The sequence below is a fragment of the Ambystoma mexicanum genome, chromosome 5q (genome assembly GCF_040938575.1).
Source record: "Ambystoma mexicanum isolate Mex_15411 chromosome 5q, UKY_AmexF1_1, whole genome shotgun sequence".
Lineage (NCBI taxonomy): Eukaryota > Metazoa > Chordata > Amphibia > Caudata > Ambystomatidae > Ambystoma > Ambystoma mexicanum.
This window is the reverse complement of record NC_090933.1, coordinates 874,528,893-874,552,201: the sequence shown is the minus strand read 5'-3', so window position 1 is coordinate 874,552,201 and position 23,309 is coordinate 874,528,893. Positions and strand designations below refer to the sequence as shown.

At 45.6% G+C, this 23,309-nt stretch overlaps 1 protein-coding gene across 4 annotated transcripts in view; it reads right to left on the bottom strand.

Moving 5' to 3' along the window:
• The window catches only part of CDH17 (cadherin 17), a 440,636-nt gene that overhangs the window by 135,018 nt on the left and 282,309 nt on the right, over positions 1-23,309 (bottom strand). For all 4 annotated transcript variants that reach the window (XM_069621361.1, XM_069621360.1, XM_069621359.1 and 1 more), the window contains exon 10: positions 3,294-3,515. In XM_069621361.1, the coding sequence (XP_069477462.1) occupies positions 3,294-3,515 (222 nt within the window). The remainder of the gene's footprint in view (positions 1-3,293; positions 3,516-23,309) is intronic.

The following is a 23,309-nucleotide window of genomic DNA, read 5'->3' as shown; positions in this document are numbered from 1 at the left end:
GATGATCTCCAGGTAGCGAAGGAGAGCTTCTGTGGGGAGGGTCTTGAGGATGGATGCTAGGAGGATGTCGCTTGTGTACAATGTGGCTTTGAGGGCAACCAGGGTTTCTACCAGGTCCTCTGTAGATAGTGTCCTGTAGGTTGTCCAGGATGTGGAGATTGTGCGAGGAGGGATGTGAGGTGCGTCTGTGGATGCAGCGCTGGTGTCTGTGTGCAGGCAAATCTTGCTGATTTTGTCGAAGGTGTTGATGGCAGTGGATTTTTTGATGGAGCGTTGTATGGCAGGGTCGGGTAGCAAGCTGACACAGTGCTTGACCGCATTTAAGAGACCTCTGTTTTTGTTGTCGGCTTTTGCTATAATGTCCTGATAGTAGGAGATCTTGGCTGTGTTGATGAGTTGTCGGCAGGTTGCTCTGAGTTTGTTAAGGAGCACCAGGTTGGATGCGGTCTTAGAACGGCGCCAGGTTTTCTCTTGTTTCCTGATTACTCTTTTGCTGAGGTTGAGTTTTTGCGTGTACCAGGGTGCTGACAGTGTTGGTTTGCATGTGCGTTGTTTCAGAGGTACGTGTCAGTCGATGGAGGCTGAGAGGTGGCCTTGAGTGCTTCCAGTAGAGAGTCGCTGTTCGGTTGGGGGTGTTCGGTCCATGTGAGGTGGAGGTTGGAGAGGCCTTCTGTGAGGGCTTCCATGAAGTTTTTGAAGGACCTAAAGTTTTGTCTGATGTGTTTATGCAGGTAGTGCTTGACTGGGATTGTGTGCAGGATGTTGAAAGGCATGGACAGGTGGTCAGACCAGTCAAGCATGATAGGAGAGCTGTAGTGACGGGAAGGCAGTGTGGTAATGATTAGGTTGAGGATGTTGCCTTTCTAGTGCATTGAGTCTTTTGTGTGATGTGTGAGGCAGAGGGTGTCGAGAAGACAGAGAGTAGCTTCCTTCATTGGTTTGGTGACCTTGTTGCCATTGAGTTTTAAGTCGCCATTGAAGATGTTGTTGGCATACCTGAGGGACATGGTGGTGACCAGGTCGGAGAAGTCTTTGATGAAGGCAGTGTTGGGTTTCTGTGGTCTGTAAATGAGATGAAAGTGACTGTGTCTGTCGGGGAGAGCGGAAAGTGGCAGGAGAGGACTGGTGCAAGGGCCAGGAAGCATTGTGGATGATTGTGAGGCTTCCGCCTGCCTTTTTCGGCCGGTCTCTGTGTTGAATGCTGTAGCCGTCCTAGACAAGGACATCTAGGAAGTGGGTGGAGGTGGTTGTCAGCTAGGTCTCAGTGATGAAGATTGCGTCATGTGTAGTGATGAGGTCGGCGATGACTGCTGCATGGGTGATTGCTGAGCGGATGTTGGTGAGCATCAATTTCCGAGTTGTGGATGGTGAGGGGGTGTTAATGGGGTGAAGGCTGATGTGGGTGAGGTTGCTGCATTACGGAGTCCATGACTTAGAAGAAGGGTGATGTTGTTGAAGTTTGCGTTGCCTGTTGATAGTGGGCATGGCCTGTGGGGACAGAGGGTGAAAACACATGTTGGTGCATGCCTACCTGCTGTTTGAGCATTGGTTGGGCTCGGGGACCTCCTGGTCCAAACAGGAATTGCCCTTTTCTTCATCTGCCCTTCACTTCAGTTGTCGGGCAAGAGGCACCCTGGATCTAAGAGTTAAGAGCAGAAAGGAAGAGGCAGGGCTAAGGAGGTGGGTGGGTGGGTGTTTGGCCACGTGACCTAGATTCGCTTGCACCTGCTCACCAACTGCAAAGGAAATAGAGACTGAAGGGATGCTTAAATAGGGAAAAAGGGTGGCAAAACAGGAAAGCACCAACAGTTTAGCAGTGATTGACAGGTGGACAGAGCTTAGGCCATGTGACCGAGATCCACTTGCACCTGGTCACCAACTGCAAAGGAAAAGAGGCTGAAGGGCTGCTTAAGTAGGGAAAAAGGGTGGCAAAACAGGAAGGCACCAATAGTTTAGCAGTGATTGACAGGTGGGTGGGGCTTAGGCCATGTGATCTAGATCCACTTGCACCTGCTCACCAACTGCAGTGTTGATTCAGATGTGTATTTAACTGCAAGAAGTCAGGACCGAAGGAGGAAAGGAGAGTCTGGTACACACGGAATGCCCCCTGACCTCATCACGACTTGTGGAGGCAGAGGCAAGGCACATCGGGGAGCCCACGAGTTTTGAAGAAGCAGAGCAGTATATTGCGAGACACCGGATTCTCAGTGTATAGGACAACAAGGAAAGTGGTACAATCCAGAAGAGAAGGAGAAGGTACTAGGTAGTGAGTGACCACGCACGCAGAGTGGTAGGCAGGATGCCCAAAAAACTGCGTTGAGACTACCACAATACCACAACAGTACGGGAAGCCTGAACACATGTTGGTGCATGCTTACCTATTGTCTGAGCAGGGGTTTGGGCCTGGAGTTCTCCTAGTCTGAACAAGTCCAAACAGGAACTGCCCTTTTCTTTGTCTGCCCTTCACTTCGGGTACCCGGGTGAGAGATGCCCTTGACCTAAGACTTAAGAGCAGAAAGGAAGTGGCAGGGCTAAGAAGGTGGGTAGGGCTTAGCCCACGTGACCTAGATCCTTTTGCACCTGCTGACCAACTGCAAAGGAAAACAGGCTGAAGAGTCGCTTAAGTAGGAAACAGGAAGGCACTAACAGTTTGACAGTGATTGATAGGTAGGCGGGATTTCTAAGTAGTGTTTGGGAGGATCTGCCACAAGAACATTTGGAAAACATTGGTGAATTAAAAACCAAATGTGTCCTTATGTAGGAATTAAAAAGTAGTTAAGGATTAAAAAAAACAATAATATAGAACGTTTCTTAAGAGTGAGACTTTATAGCAAATTCTTTACTTTATAGGGATGTGAGAGATGAGCAGAGATGGAAGGAAGGGGGCCATGTGTATGGGAGGAGGCGTCAGAGGAGCAGAAAGCCAAGGTACCCACACCAAAGATGGCCACAATGCAGAGGCCCAGCAGGAAATCTCCAGAGTTCCCTGTCAGCCAGTCACCAGTGAGCCCAAATTATCAAACAGTAGTGCAAGACGATGCAGTGACCTGGCATTCTACTTGCATGGATAAGTACTGGCAGCAGAAAAACAAGTTATGTTGCTAATGTATTGATTGTTAGTGAGACCTCATATTTACAGTGAAACCGATTGATCAGACATAGTCCAGCGGAGAGATATCTAAGAACCCAAGTTTTGGAAGCAAAATCTATGAAGAGTGATGCACACATTCAATTTGTACTGTCTAGAAAAGAGAAGGTTGATTTGAGGCGTGATAGAAGCAATTGGTTCTCACCTCGGCCAGATACATCGTCGTAGTCAGACACCTCCACTGTCAAGTTGTATTGGGGCACTTCCTTCTTCTGCAGTGGACCTTTAGTTAGCTGCAAGGCCCCGGTGAACACCTTGATGCTGAACATATCATCTTCTGGTACTTTGGGTACCTGGTCCAACAACGAGTAGCGTAGAATGGGTTCCAAGTCCATGTCTGTGGCAACTAAGGTTCCAATGGTGCTTCCTAATAGAAATAAAATGTCAGTCAGATCAGGCATGAATAACACAAAGCACTGTACAATCATGTCTTCAACTTATCAGTCAGATCAGGCATGCATAACAGCAGGCACCATGCAATGATGTCTTAAACTTATTAGTCAGATCAGGCATGCATAACAGCAGGCACAATGCAATGATGTCTTCAATTTATTAGTTAGATCAGGCATACATAACAGCAGGCACCATGCAATCATGTCTTCAACTTATCAGTCAGATCATGCATGCATAACAGCAGGCACCGTGCAATCATGTATTCAACTTATCAGCCAGATGAGGCATGCATAAAAGCAGGCACCATGCTATCATGTCTTCAGGCACTGTATGCCCCATATGATGTGTTGCTTTGACTGCAAAAGTGCTTAATTTGGGCCGGTGTTTCCCGGTGCCCAGTCCCAGCACTTTTTTTGCAGGCAGGGCTGAGCACTGGCACTCCCAGCACAACTGCAGGAGTTATTAAAAATTCAGGGTGGGCAACAATTATAAACCAAATTATCATCACAACAGTTTTAGAATTATGTCTCTGGTGGGCTCGAACACCAGAGTTTGCAAGTGCTACACGCATTAACTGATTGTGCCACAGAAACAAGTTGAGAAGCAAACACATCGCAGGCATGCAATATCACTCAAAGCAAAATGGCATAAATTCAATGCAGGAGCAGTTCGTGAAATACTGTGATGGGGAGTTATTTGCGGTGCGGGGTGGAGAGAGGGTAAGTCCTCCTTTTTTGTCTGTGACCACCTGGGTTTTTTATCTTGAAAATCTGGTTATCCTAAATACAAAGAACAATGGGCAGCACAGTAGCAGTTGCAGCCTTCACTCGCAGGTATGGAGCCATTCCCCCTGTTACTTACAGTTCGCACTCACTCTGGGAAGGGCAGGTGTGAGGTGAGCACCACTGCTCATTAGTCTTCCAGGCAAGCCATAGGCCCCTTCTTTTCCTTTTTTTATTTCTTAGAAAACATATCATGCAATTGCCATCTAGAAACCTGATTATGTGTCAGGTGGAGCTTCACAACATTTTCTTGCAGGGGGTCATGAAGCACCTAGCTCTGCATGTCCACATAAAGCACAAAAAGTATGTTTGCAACTCAGTTTGTGCTCCGAAAAGATCACAGACTGCACCCTGACTGTTGTATCTCGGTGGATGAACCCTGGCCCCCACTGTAGTGCTCAGTGAGCCCCGGGCCTCATCCCACTCCACAGACTCACACGGAGGCGAAGTGCTCTGCTCAGGCTCCCCAGTCGTGAATGCCGCAGCCGGGAACGCCCCCTTTATTACTAGTTCTGCGAGTATTGCTGCTCGGTGTCAGACAGGGCCTTGCTGGCATGGGCCACGGGGCGGACGCAGGCGTCATGCCCCACTCGCGTCAAAACCGCTCTGAGTCCAAACGGCTGGCGTTCACGACAATTTCTGATTGCAGGTCCGGGTCAAAAAAGGCCATTGTGTCTTCCTCAGGGAGGGTGCTTTTAATGTCTTCGAATGCCGCCTGTTCCAACAGACCCCACAGCCACGCCGTTCCTTCTTGGTGAGACCGTGTAGCGGCTCTGATCTGGATGCAAGGTTTCTGATAAACCAGCCACAGTAGGTAACTATCCCCAGGAAGCTTCTCACTTAATACACATTCTCAGGTGGTTTCACGTCATTGATGTCTTTCACATTCCTGGGGTCTGAAGACACACCTCCCTCCTTGAACATGAACCCAAAGAACTCTATGCTCGTCCTTAGGAATTCACATTTTTCGCGGTGGAGTGTTAAGCCCAGTGACTGAAGTCTCTCGAAGGTCTTTGCCAGTCTCTGTAAATGGTCCACCTCTGACTTGGCGAACACCAGGATGTCATCACTGAAGTTGAGAACACCCTCCAGGTCTGCCAGCGCCCCCCTGATAATGTTTTGGAACACCTCAGCTGCGGAGGAGACACCGAAGCTGAGTCGATTGTACCGGTACAGACCCAGATGGGTTGTGAAAGTCGTGATGTATCTCGACTCTGGATGCAGAAGGACTTGGTGGTAACCCGCCCTCAGGTCGAGCTTCGAAAAAAAGCGAGTTCCCTGCAGCTCTGCAATAATGTTATCAATCGTGGGCGTGAGATGGCGTTCCCTCCTGATGGCTTTGTTGGGAGGCCTAATGTCCACGGAGATTCTCACCGAATCCGGTTGCTTAGGTTTCTTGGCAATAACAATTGGGGACACCCAGGGTGTCGGACCTTCCACCTACTCTATGATGTGAAGGTTCACCAAATTGTCTAGTGCTTTGTCCGTCTGTTCCCTTAGATGGAACGGCACCCTGCGGTGTTTGAGGGCAATTGGCTGCAACGATTCATCGATGTGAAGTCATACCGGATTCCCCAACCATGTGGCCAATCCCTTGGAAGAGGCCTGTGTACTTTTCCAGGAGCGTTTGTATATCCTCCACATACACAGAGTATGCGAAGCTCACCAGTCCCAGGGCTTCCGCCGCCGCACAGCTCAGTAAGGTGTTGGTGCTGACTGAGATGACATAAAACTGGGCTTTAATTTTAGAACTTCCATGCTCTACCCAAGCCACAAATGCACCATCCAGGGGAATCGGATGTGATCCCCCAAATGTGAAAATGCGCGTTTTCATGGTTGACAATCTGGGGGGGGGCAGGGCATGGCATCATAATGCTGAAGGGCCATAACATTGACCGAGGACCCCGTGTCCACCAGCACCGACATTTACAGCCACGATGCATCTTGGCTGCCTTCGGCCCTTGGACTGGAGGGCATCAATGCTTGATACAAAGAAGATGTTCTCCTCTTCCTCTTCCTCCTCCTCTTCTTCGGGTTGGGCAGTTTCCTCCCGCTGATCTACTTGGGCAACGTTTGGGGGCGAGATTGTCTGAAAAACCCAGACCAGATTGGGCCTCTTGGCACCATCACTGGGAGGGACGCTCTGCACACCCTTGCAAAATGGTCCATTAGGCCACACCGTCCACATGGCCTCCCTGTGGCTGGGCATTCACTGGGGTGGGGCAGGTCGTACCCACACTTCTGACATGCTTCGCCTGGCTTTCTGCCCCTGTTATGGAAATTGCCAAGCGGTCTCGGGGCACCTCTGCCACCCCGAACCACAGCACACACCTCTTCTGACTTGGCTGCGCGGGACCCCGCCTCCATCCTTGACGCACGTACTTCAGAAACCTCTTGGCAGCGGCCCAGCTCCAGGATGCGAGGAAGGGTGATTCCCGATTCCCTCAGTACCTGCCTCCTCAACTTGCCCGAGGAGCATTCTTGGATGAGCTGATTCCATATCATGTCATCAGCATTGTCCCATGCGCAGGCCACAGAGAGTCTCCTGAGGCGACCATGAAATGTGTCGAGGGTCTCATCCTCTTTCTGCGTGGTGGAGAGCATCACAAACCTCTCGTAGTCTGCATTGGCCAGTGGAAGAAAATAGTTGTGCAGAGCTGTCTTTGCTGCCGTACATGAATTGTTCGTGGGCTGAGAGAGTCCAGGCCACATTGATCTTCAAAACCACCCACCAGTCTTCCCTCAGTGCACACAAGCACTTAACTGCCTCCAGCCATAGTGTTAGTCCAGTGGCCAGTTCTTAGAAAGTCCAGTGAATGAGGAGTGTCCAAAAATTGAGTCATTGAGGCCTAGGTCAGGAGACACAGAATAGCAGGCTTCCCTCACAGGGCCTTCAATTCACTCGGTGAAAAGTGTCAAAAAATCACAAAATGATGCAAAATGTTGGCATATCCATGTGGGGATAGCAGTCAGCTATCCAATGTTCCACAAATTGTGCCTGGATGGCACTCACAGGCCCCACCGGAGCTCTGTGAAGTTTCCAGTATCAGGGGACAAAATGGCTGCCACCGCGTGCGCTGCCCCTCCCCCTGCGCGTAGAACAAGAGAGTTCTCCTTTGTTCCGTGAAAAATTATAATGAGTAATCACCGCCGGGTACGGGCATAGCGTTAGCGTCATCGCCACTGTTGTATGTTGGTGGGGGAACCCTGGCCCCCACCAAAGCACTCTGTGAGCCCCGGGCCTCCTACCACACCACAGACTCACCCGGAGGCGAAGTGCTCTGCTCGGGCTCCCCGGTCGCGAATGCCGCGGCTGGGGCCTTCCTCTGGAACAGCCTCCCTGCCTCTCTGAAACTTGAGGAGAATCATCTCTGGTTTCAGAAGCACCTCAAGACTTTCCTCTTTGCTTCTGCCTTCTCTCTTCCTCTACTCTGCTGATCTCTGTCTGTTCCTGCATTGGGCATCTGGCTACCCTCTGATTTAGGGCCCATATCCCTTGCCCCCCCTGCAACTTACTCTTGATAACAGCTCTGGGTTTGAGGACCCATCTATACATGCTCGTGTGAAATAACTTATTCAGCTTCTAGAGGATGGATTAGGAGGATATCTTACAGATGCATGAGACCATGAATTCACAAAGGTGTGCTGCGCATTCCCTGTAAGCGTGAGCTAGCACTGAAAGACCGCCCCCCAAACACATTAGCATCAGTGAAACACATTAGCATCAGTGAACGGCATTATGTATTTCACTACAAAACTGAAGAAATGGTTTGGTGCACACTTCCTGGACTAACAGGTCAATGTCCAGATTAGAACACGTCAAAAAATGTTGCTAATACTTAAAATGATTGTGCATTCCCTATTTTTAAATAGGGTGAATAGGGGATGCAGTCTTCAGGGAGTCTTCAGGGAGTCCAGATCCTCTCACACGTTGGCTGTGGGCTGGTCTGTGGGGATGTCACCCAGACTGGAGTTCCTCATGGAGTCAGTATCCTCAAACATCTAGGCTGGGATGTGGGGAGGTCACATCGCACATAGATCCTCAGGGAGTCAGGATCCTCAAACATCTAGGCTGGGATGTTGGTTGGTCACCAGGCACAGAAGTCCTCCCTGAGTTAAGCTCATGACACATGTTGGCTGAGCTGCGGGTGGGTCACCTGGCACACCTCTACTGGTCTGAAGGAAGGAGTACCTTGTAGGAACATGTAGTTCCTTGCAGTTGCTAAAACATTGCTGCAACAAAAGGGAGATTCAGGACACCTATCCCCCTTTCAGTGGGTTTGCTTCAAGACCCTCAGAGTTCCTGACAAGGGGGAGATAGTTCATAGTTACCAGATGGCATTTGAACTGGGAATCGGCTCCCATACCGTTCCCAAACATGCAGTGTTCCATGCAGGACCTCCTATGCTTGAAAGGAATTGGTACATACACATTGATTGGTTATTAATGGGTTTACTGCACCCTTTAGTAACGGCATAAGAAGGACACCTATGGTCTGCTGCCATGTCCAGGTCTGCAGTGAGCTACTCCACATAGAGTAGAGAGCAGGCATTGCTTCTTCAAATTGGCTCCTAGTGATGTGCCACCACACCAACAAATGTAGCACAAAAATATGGTGTTTGTCTTTTCTCTTCAATGGTACTCAGGTCCCACTATTAGGGTCTTCATGATGTTGTGCCCTCCAAGGTTTCCCTCTTTCAAGGGCATTGCAGAGTTTCCAGCGTTTCACATAGAGCTAGCCAGCGCATATCGACAATCAATATGCAATTCTCGCACTTCAGTTCCAGTTGCAACAGCCTCTTTCTCAATCTCCTTTTCTCCTCCCTTCACCCACTCCAGCTAATCCAGAATAAGGCTGCAAGATGTATCCTTGGCCTGAAGCCCAGGGACTGTATCTCTCCAGCCCTAAAATCTCTCCGCTGGCTCCCGGTGGCTGCAAGGATCAAATTCAAGACCCTCTGCATCATCCACAAGGCCTTCTGGGGCCTGGGACCACGCTATCTCCAACTCTCCATCCTTAAATAACCCCCCCTCTTCGGTTAGAGGCCTACGCTCATCTAATTCCAATTCTCTGACTGTCAAAAGCTCCTCCAAGCAGAGAGTGGGGGGGTAGGTCTCTCTTCTCGGCCGGTGCCTCCCTCTGGAACAGCCTCCCTGACCCTCTCATACTTGAGCTGGACCTCCTTATGTTCCGGAAACTTCTCAAAACTTTGCTCTTCTCTACATCTTTTCATTTTTCCCTTCCCTGTTAATCACCCCACTGCCGCTGTGATTGGTGGGTTGATCCTCATGTACCTCAATGGATCTCAGGCCCTTCCTCACAGTCAATAGCAGCAAACCTCCCCGACCCCCACTGCATTGCCCTGTGGGCCCCTGTCTGGCGGCTCCACATACCACCCTTGAGAGCTGCCTGTACTAGCACTTAGCCGAACAAAATGCAGTCTTTAACAAGGAAGTGTTTAAAAACACATATTACACTGTCAATCATACCACGCTAAACATACAGTGAGTTTTTTAAAATCTACAGGTCTCTGTACATCTTACAGTCAAAACGCACACGAAATATATGAAAAAAGGTTTCAATATGCATTTTTAGATTCAGTTTGTCACAGTATATCTGCTTGATATTCATGTTTATTAGAAAATGCATGTTTGCACTTTTTAGGGTATGATGGCAGTGTGCAGTTGATGATATAATACACCCGAATGGGGGTGTTATCTCCAAAATAAGCATTGCATTTACTTGCCAATAGTACACACGCTTGCAAATTGGACAGCAGTGAGTTCATGTGCAGGATGTGATAAGTTCATGACCAGTTGCTATTTTAAGTAGAAAAAACACTTTTCGTAGGGCATTTGTAAAAAACGAAAGTACAATACGACCACCAGAAAAAGTTATTTCCTTGGACATACACCAAAACACAAGAACCACGGTCAAAACTAAGCAGGCTGAATGCAAATTACTAAGGGAATGGCTTTTCTCAATGTCACAGATGGACCATTTAATCATGTATCTGGTCAAAGGTTACATCTTATTTTCCACACGAGTTTTGGGATAGGTAACCACATGGTTACTCTTAAAGTTTGGCGTTAGTGTATATTTTTATTTTGTTTTGCTATCCAACTTCACCTTCAGCGATGAGACGAGAGGAAACGAGAATCCTACAGATAAGTAAATTCCCTTTTCACGAGAAAAACCCAATCTACCACTTGTAAAAGGTTCCCAAGTACCCCCCAACCTAAATGACAATGGTATCATATTGTATTATATTAAATGTCTTTGCAGCACTGACAATATCAGACAGCAACAGCGAGAGAAAACCCGCAGCAGTAAAAGGTTCACAATGGGTCCCCAGGAGCAGGGCAGCATCCATCCACCAGCCACTCAGCTTCCAGCCGCCCCAACTAGACTCTCTCTCAACCACTTCCTTTCACAATATCTCTCAACTACTATTTCAGAGCCCGGAATGTAAGACATGTTAGCCGGGGCTCTTGCTTGGATTTTGAGGCCAGACTGCCAACGGTGGAGTTGAGAAGTTGATGCAGAGCAGGGAACCAACCCAACACCCTCCCTTAACTATGGAACAGGGGTCAGTGCTGGGTCGGCTCCCGACGCCACAGGACGGTGCTTCCCTAATTTGCGTGGTGTTGGGACAGTGCAAGCACTGACATGGAAGGCCACAGAAAATCCTATGGTGCAAGATGGCATATGGTCACTTGGGTGGTGCGGGATGAGATCGATGGGCACAACCAGAAAGGGCTCCACAGGTACACTGGCAAGTAGATGAGACAGGCTAGGAGGGTACCAGAGGCAGACAGGTAGGCTGACAACCAGGCAGTAGGAAACCCCAAGGCAGACTGACAACCAGGCAGTAGGGATCCCCAAGGCGGACACAAGACTGTGAGGGCAGGCAGGAGGGTTACCACAGGACAGACTGGGAAGCAGACAGATAGGAGGACCAAGGCATGCAGTCAGAGCCAAGGGACAACAGGGAAGAGAAGAGTGGCCATGGAATACGAGGGACCAGGGAAGGCAAGAGACAGGAGCCAAGCATGGCAACACAAAACAAAAAACATAAGGAGCATTAGAATGCAGGGAACGGACTAGCCGGGAACAGCATTGAGACGCGCAGAGTCAACTGGTTTGGTTCCTGATATAGTGCTGCAGGCGAAAGAGAGGCTTGGAGGGCAGGCAGAAGCATCCGCGTAGTTTTGCATGCACGGAAAGACAAACACGGCCATCCGCGCATGCGCCATGCCGAGATGATGGCGGCGCCCCGATGTGTGGAATCCTGCAAGAAACCGTTGCAGGAAAACCGCCATTGTGGATACACATGTCAGGATGGGACCCTGCGAGCCCCCAGTCTCCGCATGACAGTTAAGTAGTGTGAAAGTACTCGGCTTCCTCCTCCTCAGAATTTCCAAGATAATTAAACCTATGGTGGCATGTGGGACGAATCTGTATGTCATAACGCTACTGCCAATCTCTTCTTCCCAATAGCCACCCCAGCATTTGACAGTTGAACCCTGCCCAGGAGGGGGCGAAGTAGGTGTTCCATTGCCTCATTGGTCTGAGGGTGATATACAAAGGTGCTGCAATATTCACTCCTGATCTGGGCGAGATGGGATACCATGTCTGGGGGGTTGAGTGCATCCCAAAATTAAGCTTACAGAGAAATTAGACATACGACAATGTTAGAAATGCTTAAACTTACATACTGTATAATGTATATAAGAGTGAATAATATGAAATGTTTTAGCTGTTGGTTGAGTCTCTTTACTTCTTTGTCCTGGTTCCACTTCCTGGATAACCTCCACAGCCTGTGTGGGGGCTGAATGAAAGAGTGCCTTCTAAGAAGCCGAGCTTTCAAGAGCGGAATCCAGGTGCCCTTTCAAGATGATTTCACCTCAAAGAAAGCAGGTCCAGGCATTTGGTTCTTACATTAGTGTGACAGTGCCAGTGCTGCACATTCCTCAAATCCACTGATCCACTCTTGCATGCTTTTTATATCCTGCGGAAGTACTATAACACTTGCCCGGAGAGATCGGTTTTACCATCGGGACCTGTTGATCTGCTGCTTTAATTTCTCCAACTCTCTTGTCAACCCAATTTCTAGGTTCACTATAAGACCTTCCATACCACTGGATGTGTTGGATTCAGCAAGCGAAGCTGCGTCCTTACATCTCTGTGCCATCTTTTCTATTTATGGTAAGCCCTGCCACGCAGTGGTAGCTTACCTCGAAACAGATCTTCATCTTCCTTGCTGCTCTGTGCTTGTCTTCCAGTTTGGTGGGGCAGCAGTGTTCCCTCTTCTTTTACCACTGCTGGGGGTTCTTCTATTTCGCCTGGGCAGTAGTCACTGGGATGTTTATATTTCAATTCAACTATCTGCTTGCTCAACATCCGATCTCATGCCTTAAAATCCGAATGTCCAATCTCAAGCCTTTAGGGAACTCATCCACTCCTTGATTTATATTGTTACCAGTTCATGTGTGAGTTTAAATGGAAAAAGTTCATATTTCTTTATGCACCATTTATTGCATTTAGCTTTTGTTCTTTATTGAGTCAGCTGAATGTAGAAATTGAGTAATTTCTTGCACATGAATACTTTCACGAGGGCATTTTAAGTGTTTTTTGTATGTATTATACTATCAAGAGGCTTATGTGGTGCACAACTCTCTAGGTACTCAGGATAGTCCTCTTCCTATACCCATTCACCCGAAAGAGACACATGGGGCCTCATTACGACCCAGGCGGTAAGTTACCGCCTGGGCCGTGACTTTACCACCATGGCGTAAACTACGTTTACGCCATGGTGGTTGGCGGACTTACCGCCCCATTCCGACCTAGGCGGGGCGGTAAGTCCCCAATCCCCATTTACCCTTCCCCATTCCCATTTTTGCCCCATAGGGCATAATGGGAGTGGGGAAGGCGTTAATTACGCCACCGTAAATTACGGTGGCGTAATTAACTCCATGGTCCCTTAGCGCCATGGATTTTAACACCCGCTAAAAGCGGGTGTTAAAACCTCCATGGCGCTAAGGGACCTCGTAATTGGCGGTAAGGGGTCGGCGCAGCTAACGCTGGCGTAAACCCCTTACCGCCAGGGTCGTAATGAGGCCCATGGTGTTCTATGGCTGGTGGCGCAGTAAATAATATGCGGGACACGGAGCATCAGAAACTCACGTCTTCTTTATTCACCAACCTCCCTCAACTCCCCGATCCCACCCCCCCCCCGTTCCATCACTTCCCTTTGCTTCACCCCCTCCCGCCCCTGCATTGCTATTGGGACGTCAACGTGACACATGGCACCCTATTTCAATGTATGTGACATCACCTTTGCTGTGCTGCTATGAAGGAAGTGCTCTACTGTGCCACTGCAGGAGTTTGGACAGGGGCTCCCATTGCTGTCAGTGTTTATAGGTTTTGCAGGGGAGTCACAGCAGGCCGCATTTGCCAGACAATGGTGCACAAGCTAATTAATCAACACAAGTTCACTCTTTTCCCAGCAGCACTGCTCCAAGGCCCCAAAGCTTTCTTTCCAGTCTCTCGAGGCCCCACGGGAATGGAGACGTCAGAACCGACTAATCCTTAATGAGTGTCACTCTTCTGATCTCTGGTCCTCTGGCTTGAAATGGTTAGAGAATGGAGTGCCTCTCATCTTCCTCTGCATATGTTTCAAAATTTGCTCTGGGCAGGATTTATCTGTGTGTCAGGCTTTTCTCTGGGCATAGATTAGTTATGGATACATGATATTAATACATTCCATGCACGTGTTATTTGTCCCACCTCAAGGGATGGACTGTGAAAGCAGACTGCGTTTTATGTCAGCCATCTTGGCCATGCTCTGTTCAAATATATGTTAATGAAGATGTTCTGCCCTTTGAGTCTCGTCACATTTAAGATCCCTAGAGGGAAGTTAAAAAAAAGAAATGCAAATTGATCATGTATTTCCTTTGCTTTCTCTCATTTTCTGTCCATCCTTCCCACTTGTGGGAAAGTGAAACATATTATTGACCTTGTTATTTCTGTCAACAATTTTATTGTGAGTGCATTATGGTAGTACACATTGTAGGGCAAGTATTTTCTACCTTACACTGTAATGTTGTTGAGTTGGAAAGGTGGATCCTGAGCTATTGATAAATGTCCAAAACAATGATTTAATTTTAGAAAAAGTCAAAATTGCATCCCAAAATCAATAAGTTGGAAATAAGGGCACGGCCATTTGAGCCAATATTAATGCCATGACACTCGTCCCCACTTAAATTATGTTTTTTTAGAAAGGCAAATAACACATTTGTGTTCAAGTTCTTAAACTCAGGACTGTTGCTCCTAATTAGCTCTGAAATAAACTCTTATTATTTATTTTTAAGATAAATATATGTTTTACTGAGTAGGCCAACATTCTTTATATATAATTACCCAGCATGGATATCATCAGCAAATCAGTCCTCGCCTGCTACAATTATGCTGGCGAGACTGAAATCATCTACAAACTTCCGCAATGCACCCCACCATATTCATTGGAACTTGGCACCTGCCAGACACACAGACCCATGCTGTGCCAAAATAACCCTCCACACATTCATTATTACATGACCTGGACAAATGGTGACCTATCACCATACAAGAGCAATAGTCCAAAGCCCTGCTTCCACCTGGACAGCGCCCTCACACTTGAACTCAAAGTTAAAGCCACAGCAAGAGAAGCTGCTCCTTCCAACTCATACCCATCCAGTGTATGATGCCAGACATGATATTCCCATACAGAGCCATGGCAATCATCACCAACACACTCTCCATGCTTGATTATGCCAATAGCCTCTACCTGGGCCTCCAAGAAGACCTCTGCAGTCCTAAGACCACTACAGAAAAATTAGCCTGGATATGCAACTCCCAAAGACTGGACCAATCAGATCTATGCGTAATTATCCTTTGGCTGGTCACCAAGGGCCTGGTTTACAGAAGCAGTTTATAATGGCGTAATCCCATAGGAACACGCCCTGTGAATCAGACTGGAAGTGTTTTAAATACCAGCTGTACATGGGTAACATGTAATTCGCCGCAGGAGTCTGTGATTCAACAGCAAGTGTCAGGGCTGCTGACAGGCCAATAGCAAACTGAGATGCCAATTTATTTCTGCCGTTACTCGAACTGATGACATAATCCCCCTGCTTACTGTCAGGAATGTATAGTGGTCCTTTTAGAGCCAAGGGTGGCAATGTAATCCTGAGAGTTCTAGAAGCTGGGTATGGTGGCCTGGGGGAGGTCTGTAGCAACAAGGGATGCTTTTTAACGAAAGGCAGAGTCTGAGAGGGAGTTTGGACCTTAGTCTTCTTGAAAGAAAACACATGGGACAATTCCTGCAGTTGCCAGTTAATGGACCATGCACAACTATGCTCCCTCATCAATACATGGAAAGCCTAGTTTAGCTCCAATTGCAGAAGCACCCAATGAAGAGCGGGTGTGAGAAAGCGAGTGAGAGAGACAGAGAGACATAGGGTGAGAGTCAGAGAGTAAGAGGGGGTACATTTTGGCAGAGCCCCTGGAGGGACTTTGGCACCCAAGGGAGGAAGATTACCAATGACTGGACTGAAGACTAGAGTCTAACTACTGGCCTGCTTAGGACTAGAGCTTAGTGAATAAGGATATACCAGAAATAAGAGGAAGGGGTTACAGAAGGGAGAAGAGGAAGAGAAGTTGTGTTATGTTATGCTATTGGGCATTTGTATAGATCCTTTCACCATTGGTATGATCTCAACACGCTGTGGGTTGAATGCCCTCAGGGACCATAGTCCAGGTCTTTGGAGAAAGTGGGGTGGTAAGTAGTGCATGTGTGCACTCAGTATGTGTGCAGCTACACCGCACTTTGTGGTGGGTAGCTGCATTCTAATGCTAGGAGTAGTGTGGAGGTTGTGTGAGAGCAGCAGCTTGTGTGCAACTAGGCCGAATTGACTTGGGTAGCTGCATTCTGATGGAGTTGGTGCTTGTATATGAGATTATGTGGGGATGGCTGCGTTCTAAAGATTGTTGAGGTGTGCATGGTGGTGTAAATAATACAAGTACATGGGGAATTCATGAATCTCACAAATGAATCAAAAACAAGGTGGTTGGGGCCCTTTTGCAAAATGCACTTGCACTTTTAAACTGACTTTGCCAGGTTTTCAGAAGTCAGAGGGCAGGTGAATGAATAACTGCACAACCTTTGCAGTTAGCAGCTGCATAATGAATTTTAGGTAGCAGGGACATTCTATTTTTCTGGGCGTGGGTGGTTGACGGAAGAAATAATGAGTCATCTAGTAAAAAAGGTCAGTTTGCGAACAGGACAAAGGTGTATGATTTAACAGTTCCGCAACGGAACAAATGTAATCTCGCTCATTGCATTGAAGTCACGTAGACTGGGTTAACCATTTACTTAGGCCAGCAATAAATATGAGCCCCGAGTCCAGATATCCGGCAGACAATTGTTTTTAAAGGTTGAAACTAGAGGCTGTATGTGCAGGAGTAGTAGTCGCACAAATTAGTATGTCTTGAGAGCAGCCATGATTTGGGCCAGATGAGATTGCAATCAGTAGTTGAAAGATAAACCTGTTTATTCAGGCCTTCCTCGTATTGCTAAAATATGCAAGCAGACCATGTACAAACACACTTATGGTTATAGGCCGTAGGCCAGTTGGTACGCAGTAATGAATTATATTATTTGTGAATGTTTCATTGTACCATGATGTCACAACCTACCACGGACCAATCCACAGCAAAGGCGGACTTTAAACACGAGCTAGGATGGTTGTAAAGATTGTCACTGACCAAGGAGAAAGAATGAATTTTTAGAAGATGGAACGCTTTTGTAAATGTATTGACCAATCATATTTGAGGGTGGTTTGTTATAAAATATCGGGAATATTTTAACTGCTGAAAATTGTATAAAAGATGTCAACTGATGTGGTTTGTTGAAACTTGGGTTAGTTTGGTCCTGCAACACTATCTAACTGCTCACTAGAGAATTGTACAATACTCTTTCTTTATGTACAAACGTGCACTCGTTACTCAGGTTGTGGACCAAGTTTGGGCTCAGGTAATAAGGGGTCCACCCCTACACATTTTCTCCCTATTAAAGAGGTTTGCTGCTTTAGTGAAACATATTTTCCTTCTGTATCTTCTGAAAGCCTGTTTCTCATAGATTGCTTTGAGCAACCTGAAGGTGGATGAGTCCTGTTCCTGTTTATGCTCATTCCAGTTTGCTTCAGCCTCCCACCTAGGTCTATGTTCAGCTGGTTTTCGTTCCTGACTGGACCTCGTTTTCATTTAAGAATGTGTTGGAAACGAATACAGACTTCCACAGGAATTTACGGTAATGTGCATTTTTGCCACTATTCCACAATCTCCAGTTTATTCAATATCTTCTTACCTCTGGTTTACTCTCCTGCCAGGGCTTCACCGATTTGTTACTTCTCTTGTTTCTTTTATTACTCAAAGGGTAATGGCCCCTCCCTTTCTGCAACCACAGTTAGGGGTTCTTACTTTCACAGAGGGGCTTTGACCCGTGAGCTTTCTTAATCCTTTTCCTCTTCCTGATATACTTTCCTTCCAGGGTATTATAGCTTCTTCATAAAAGGGGTATGGATCTTCCATTTAATTACGGATTATTGTACCACACTTTGAAAGTGGGGGTTCTTAACCCCTTTGTCTCTTCTCACTCTCCTTTCACTTCTCTTCTCACTTATCCTTTCACCCCGGTTCTATAAAATGTCAGGGCATCTTCCCTTTCTTTTCCCTTTCTTTTGGATCCATGAAACACCTCTCCAGTATTGGGTCACTGACCCTTTCTTCACAAGCTGTGTATCAATTGCACTGTCTTTACTCGGGTTTTTCAACAATGTTTGCTTCTGTATTAATTCTACTACCTTCGCTTAGGCTTTTCCCAATGTTTGCATCTGTATCACTTATACCGCTTTCACTTAGGGTTTTCACAATGCTCATGTCAGTTCTACTGCCTTTACTTAGGCGTTTCACAGTGTTCATATCTGTATCAATTATACTGCCTTTTTTGTTTGGGCTCTCTCAATTTCGGTGCAGTACACAGTATTTGCCACTCACGCCCGGTAACCCATGTGCTCTCCCGGGATTACCAGTGTTTCTCGACGTCTTTGGCATTCTTCGTGTTTCTCTATCCTCTTCCCTTCTAGCCCGCTGACTGACAGTGCATCCCGTGAGCCACTTTGTTTCTGCTTGGCATCCTTCTGTATTTGGCAGCTCCAGCTGCCCATGCCAGGTAATCAGCAAACATCTCCCAGCTTGGCTTGGCTGCATGCTGTTTCTGTTAGCTTCTGTGCTGGGTCCCGAACACCATCAGAAAATGTTAGGTGCAGTTGTAAGCTCCGTCTTTCTCTCGCCGCTTGCTCAGCTGAGTCCATTGTAAATGTCCTGGTCTTACTTAGCATTTCCAATGACTAGAATGCAGTGTTAGTTTGCTGTGTTTGGTCATCCTCATTATTCAATCCCTCTTCCTAGTCTCAGTACTAGAAAAGGGGGTTGGGGGTGGATAATGTTGTTGGCTAGAAAAGCCTGGGAATTCAGTTTCTATATTATAATAAGCCATACAGGACAGGAGTATAAGTCATTAGGTGTTACTAGGAGTTAACATTGAAGGGTTGTTTAAGTCTAGTATTCTCTTGCCTCCCTGGAGTTTGTCTTCCCCTATGTGGTCCTCCCTCAGACAGCCACCTCCAGGGTCAGTGTCAGGTAGCTTCTCCCTTTCCCTGGCCACGCAAAGGAAGCTTCCCTCCAGAGAAACAGAGACGATATTGCTAAATTCGTCACAATGTTCTTACATTTTTATGATCATTACTGTTATAGATGAATGGTACCCTCTCTTCTATGGCTATTGTTGTTTTGGGCTTTTTTTTAACCCGCCTGAACTTAGAGGTTAAGGATGGATGCTGGTATTATGTCTTTTCATTGTCTATGCTTTTTAATTGTTGTATTTTGATCAATTGATGGTTTTAAGAAATGAATTTTAATTAGTCTTCTCTTTTTTTCCTTTTATCATGATGAAGAACGTGATTTTTTTGTATTTCGTATTGTTAAGGTTGAAATTGTTATTTTAACCAATAACAATAAAAACATAAAAATAAAAAGTAACCTAATGGCATTCAGGAAGAAAATTGAAACGCTTTGTTTTTAGTCTTACTGTACACATTTACTGATGAACTCCTGCTTTCTCTGCAGCATGCTTATCTACTTTTGGGTCATAGCACCTCACATATGAATAACTACCTGCATCGTGCACAGGGGCGTTATGCTTTATTACATAACATGACGTATATTAATGCTTGAGACACTGTGTTTCTTTAGGTAAATGTGTTCCCGTTCCTGCCTCCCCACCCCCAATTTGGACAGGTAGCAGCACTATAATGCATATAATAAGATCATGAAAGCCACTTGAAATGTCAGAGTCGCACTGGAAAAGGGCTGTGAAGCAGAGAGCACAATGGGCATGCAGATGAACCAAGAAGTGCATTACCTTATAAGCCATCTCCAATTTAAACCTTACAGTTAGTGCCAAAAGAACGAGTAAAGTTGGGGTGCACCGACAACATACTACCCATTATAGACTGGTACCCAATGGCCTTCCAGAGAACTAACCTCACAATCCATAATGCACCCGACACTGGGCCCAATTGGGTCAGCCTCACCGACATATGCAAATAAACTGGCATATCATTTCATGGAGTAGAGGTAAATGCTCTTCGTGTATTGATCATATCTTTGTTTCCAGTCCTGTGCTGCCATACTGTTTTAATTACAGTATATCTTTTAAGGGGTACAGTGATCGTGCTGCATTGGAATTTCAAATAGGTGTTCCTGAGCTACACGTGTATTGTAATCTACAAGACCCACAGTTAGCTTTTGTTTCTTCTACTAACAGTGGGTTAGCAGTAAGATGGAATCCCAAGTTGATAGAGAAGGTCTTGGTAACATTGGAGAGATTGTTGGAGGAAAGAGTGAGTTATTTGGGACATTCAGGGTTCTCTATAAATGGGTATACAACAAAATTGATGAACCAGGCCTTTGCCTTGATTTCGAGTAAAGGCAAAATAAATCTCCATTCAAGTACCAAACATATATATAACCAAAGAATAGTATTGGCAAAATGGGAGAAGAAACATCTGATAAAACAACTTGGGAAAATCCATAATTGTATTTTGGAAGACTGACTAAGGAAAAAGTAAACAATTCAACAGTCTTACAAAAATTCTTTTAAGTGCATAAAAGCAGATATATATCATGCTTATTGTCGGAAGATGCTAGAGGCACTTACCAATAGCAACATGACCAAGTTCTGGGACCTGACCAATTCTGACCCAACAATAAATAACACACAAATGAATGTGATATCGGAAGATATTTGGGTGGCGTATTACTCCAAAACCTTCAAGCAGACTTCAACATTAAAATATGACTCTTTTTGTTGGAGGTCGCACCATTTTAACTGGGAAGAATTGTTTTCAATTCACAATATACAGAATGTAATTTCTAGATGGTGCAGATAAATTGGCTCCAATCCCCTTCAAATGTAATTGCATACTATTGTCACAGCTATTAGATGGGTTGTTTCTTGAAATAATTAAAAAACACTGATTACCTCCTTCTTGGAACAAAGCATACATCATACCAATTTATAAAGAAGGGGACAATATGGCGCTGAAAAATTACCACTCTATTGTGATATTAGCTGCCCCCGTAAGGTTTTCACAGCAATTCTACTTGAAAAAATCAACGCATGGGTGACCAGCTTAAACTTCTTATCAAAATTCTTAGTGGGATTTCTCAGAGGGTTAGGAACTATTTAAAATGGTATGATGTTATCTAACATGAATATACAATTGTAATGCTCAGGGGCTCTTCTAATATACATGGCAAGCATTGATCTGGCTAATGCATTAGACAGAGTAGATCGGCAGAGATTATGGTGGAACTTCCATTGTTGGAGTCTACCCAACGAATTGATTATCCTCCCGATATTCCTCTATTCAGATACAATAAGAGTGTGTTTATCTGCAGCAAGGCATGTCACAAGGGATATTGATACAACCCATGGAGTAAGGCACAGCTGTTTACTTCCCCCTTATCTTCTTTGTTTACTTCCCCCTTATCTTCTTAATATCTATTTATAACACATGAACACATTGTGGATGAATACCGGTGCTCTCCCAGTGAGGTGGGGTCAACTTAGGTTACATTGGTTTGCATATGCCGATGATGTGCTTCTTTTTTACCCCAACCTGCTGCGACTACAATTAAAACTGGTGTTGTATTTGGACTTTGTGGAGGCAAATCATATTTTAATGACTTGATCAAAATCTAAGGTTCTGATATTCTCCAATGAAAGGGTTCCTAAACACCTATCCTGGACAGTGGGTGATCAGAAATTGGTGATGGTTAAATATTTGAATATCCAGGTTTTTAATTTGAACCACTCTCCAACAATGAACGCAAGTAAAGCTTTGATAAGAGCTAACAATTTTACCCCTGAGGAAATTTGACCGAGCAAGGGTGGCGCCTTCTTTTACGTATGGTCTTGAGACAATCATGCATTCGCTTGATGATGCTTTGAACTCAATTGAAGGCCTTTTATTGAAAAATGTTTTGGGTTTATCCGTAGGAGTGCCCAATGCAATTGTATGTCACAAACTGGGTCTCTCCTCTTTGGTATGAATAGTAGTACGGAGTAAAATTAGATTCTTGGCCAAAAATAAGGTTCCGGATGCCCATGCTCTCTTTTCTGATAGTAAGAAAAATGGGTTGGTCTGTGATAAAATCTCCTCCTTAAAAATATATGTGGATAATATGCAAAGGTGCTTATGGATATTGGCAGTGACACATCAGAACGTGCAGCCAATCCAGATAAAATAAAGTTTAAATTACAGTAACACGACTGGTGTACCACAATCGATGCACTGCACAAATATCCACATTATGTTGAATATGTTAAAATCTTGAGAAAAAGGGGTTGCTTATCAAAATACCTCCTACGATTTCCTTGTTAGGAAAGTAGACACCTTTACCTAGAATGGGTATCACAAGAGATAATAGAATCTGCAGAGGATCTCAACAAGAGTTAAGAATTGAGTCGATAAAAAATCTTGTAATTTATAGTCCTGCTTTTAATACAGCATGATATCAGCACTTTAAGGATGTAGTGAACATGAATTACGATGGGGAGATGATAGTTTATGGTATAGTCTTTTATATGGAAACAACTTGTTGATTTTAAAATTATTTAGATTTTTTAAGGAAATATTTGTTTGTTTAGGGGACTGACTTGTTTAATTGTGTTTGCTTTCTTGTAAGTTTATTAGTATTATTGATGTCTTCATGTTAAAGGTATGATGTGGTATGTGCTTTATGTATATTCAGTTTTGTCTGAATGTGTATACAAATAATTGTGAAAGGTTTTATTGTATTAAACCGAAACACAATTAATAAATAAATAAATAAGTAAACTGCAACAAAATATTTTAAACAAGAATGCCCCAGAGATTAAAGGTTACTAAAGTTTTTCTAACTCCTCCTCATCAGTCACATCACGTCAATATCAGTGAAATAGTCATCACAAAATGGAATCAAGATCAGCCTCTGCCACGACTGATTCCAACACTACAGGAACTCTTCTTTTAGACTGGCGAGAGACTCAAGCCAAACTGGCTTGGACTAGCCCTTGAATCCAAACAACAGAACTTCTCAAGAGCTTCCCCAACATCCCTCCTCCCAACTAACCTCCCCAGCTTTCAATCTACTATCACCTTTACGCTGCATAAAAGGACCACACACACTGCGGCCCTACAATTGATACCACCATGACTTCCACATTAAACACTGCAGAGCCACTTAGAGCTCACTGCATAGGTCCTAACAACTTTACCTCTATCGCATACCCCTTCTCTCCCCAGGGCAGCTGCTCTATGGTTGAGTTATCCCCTAC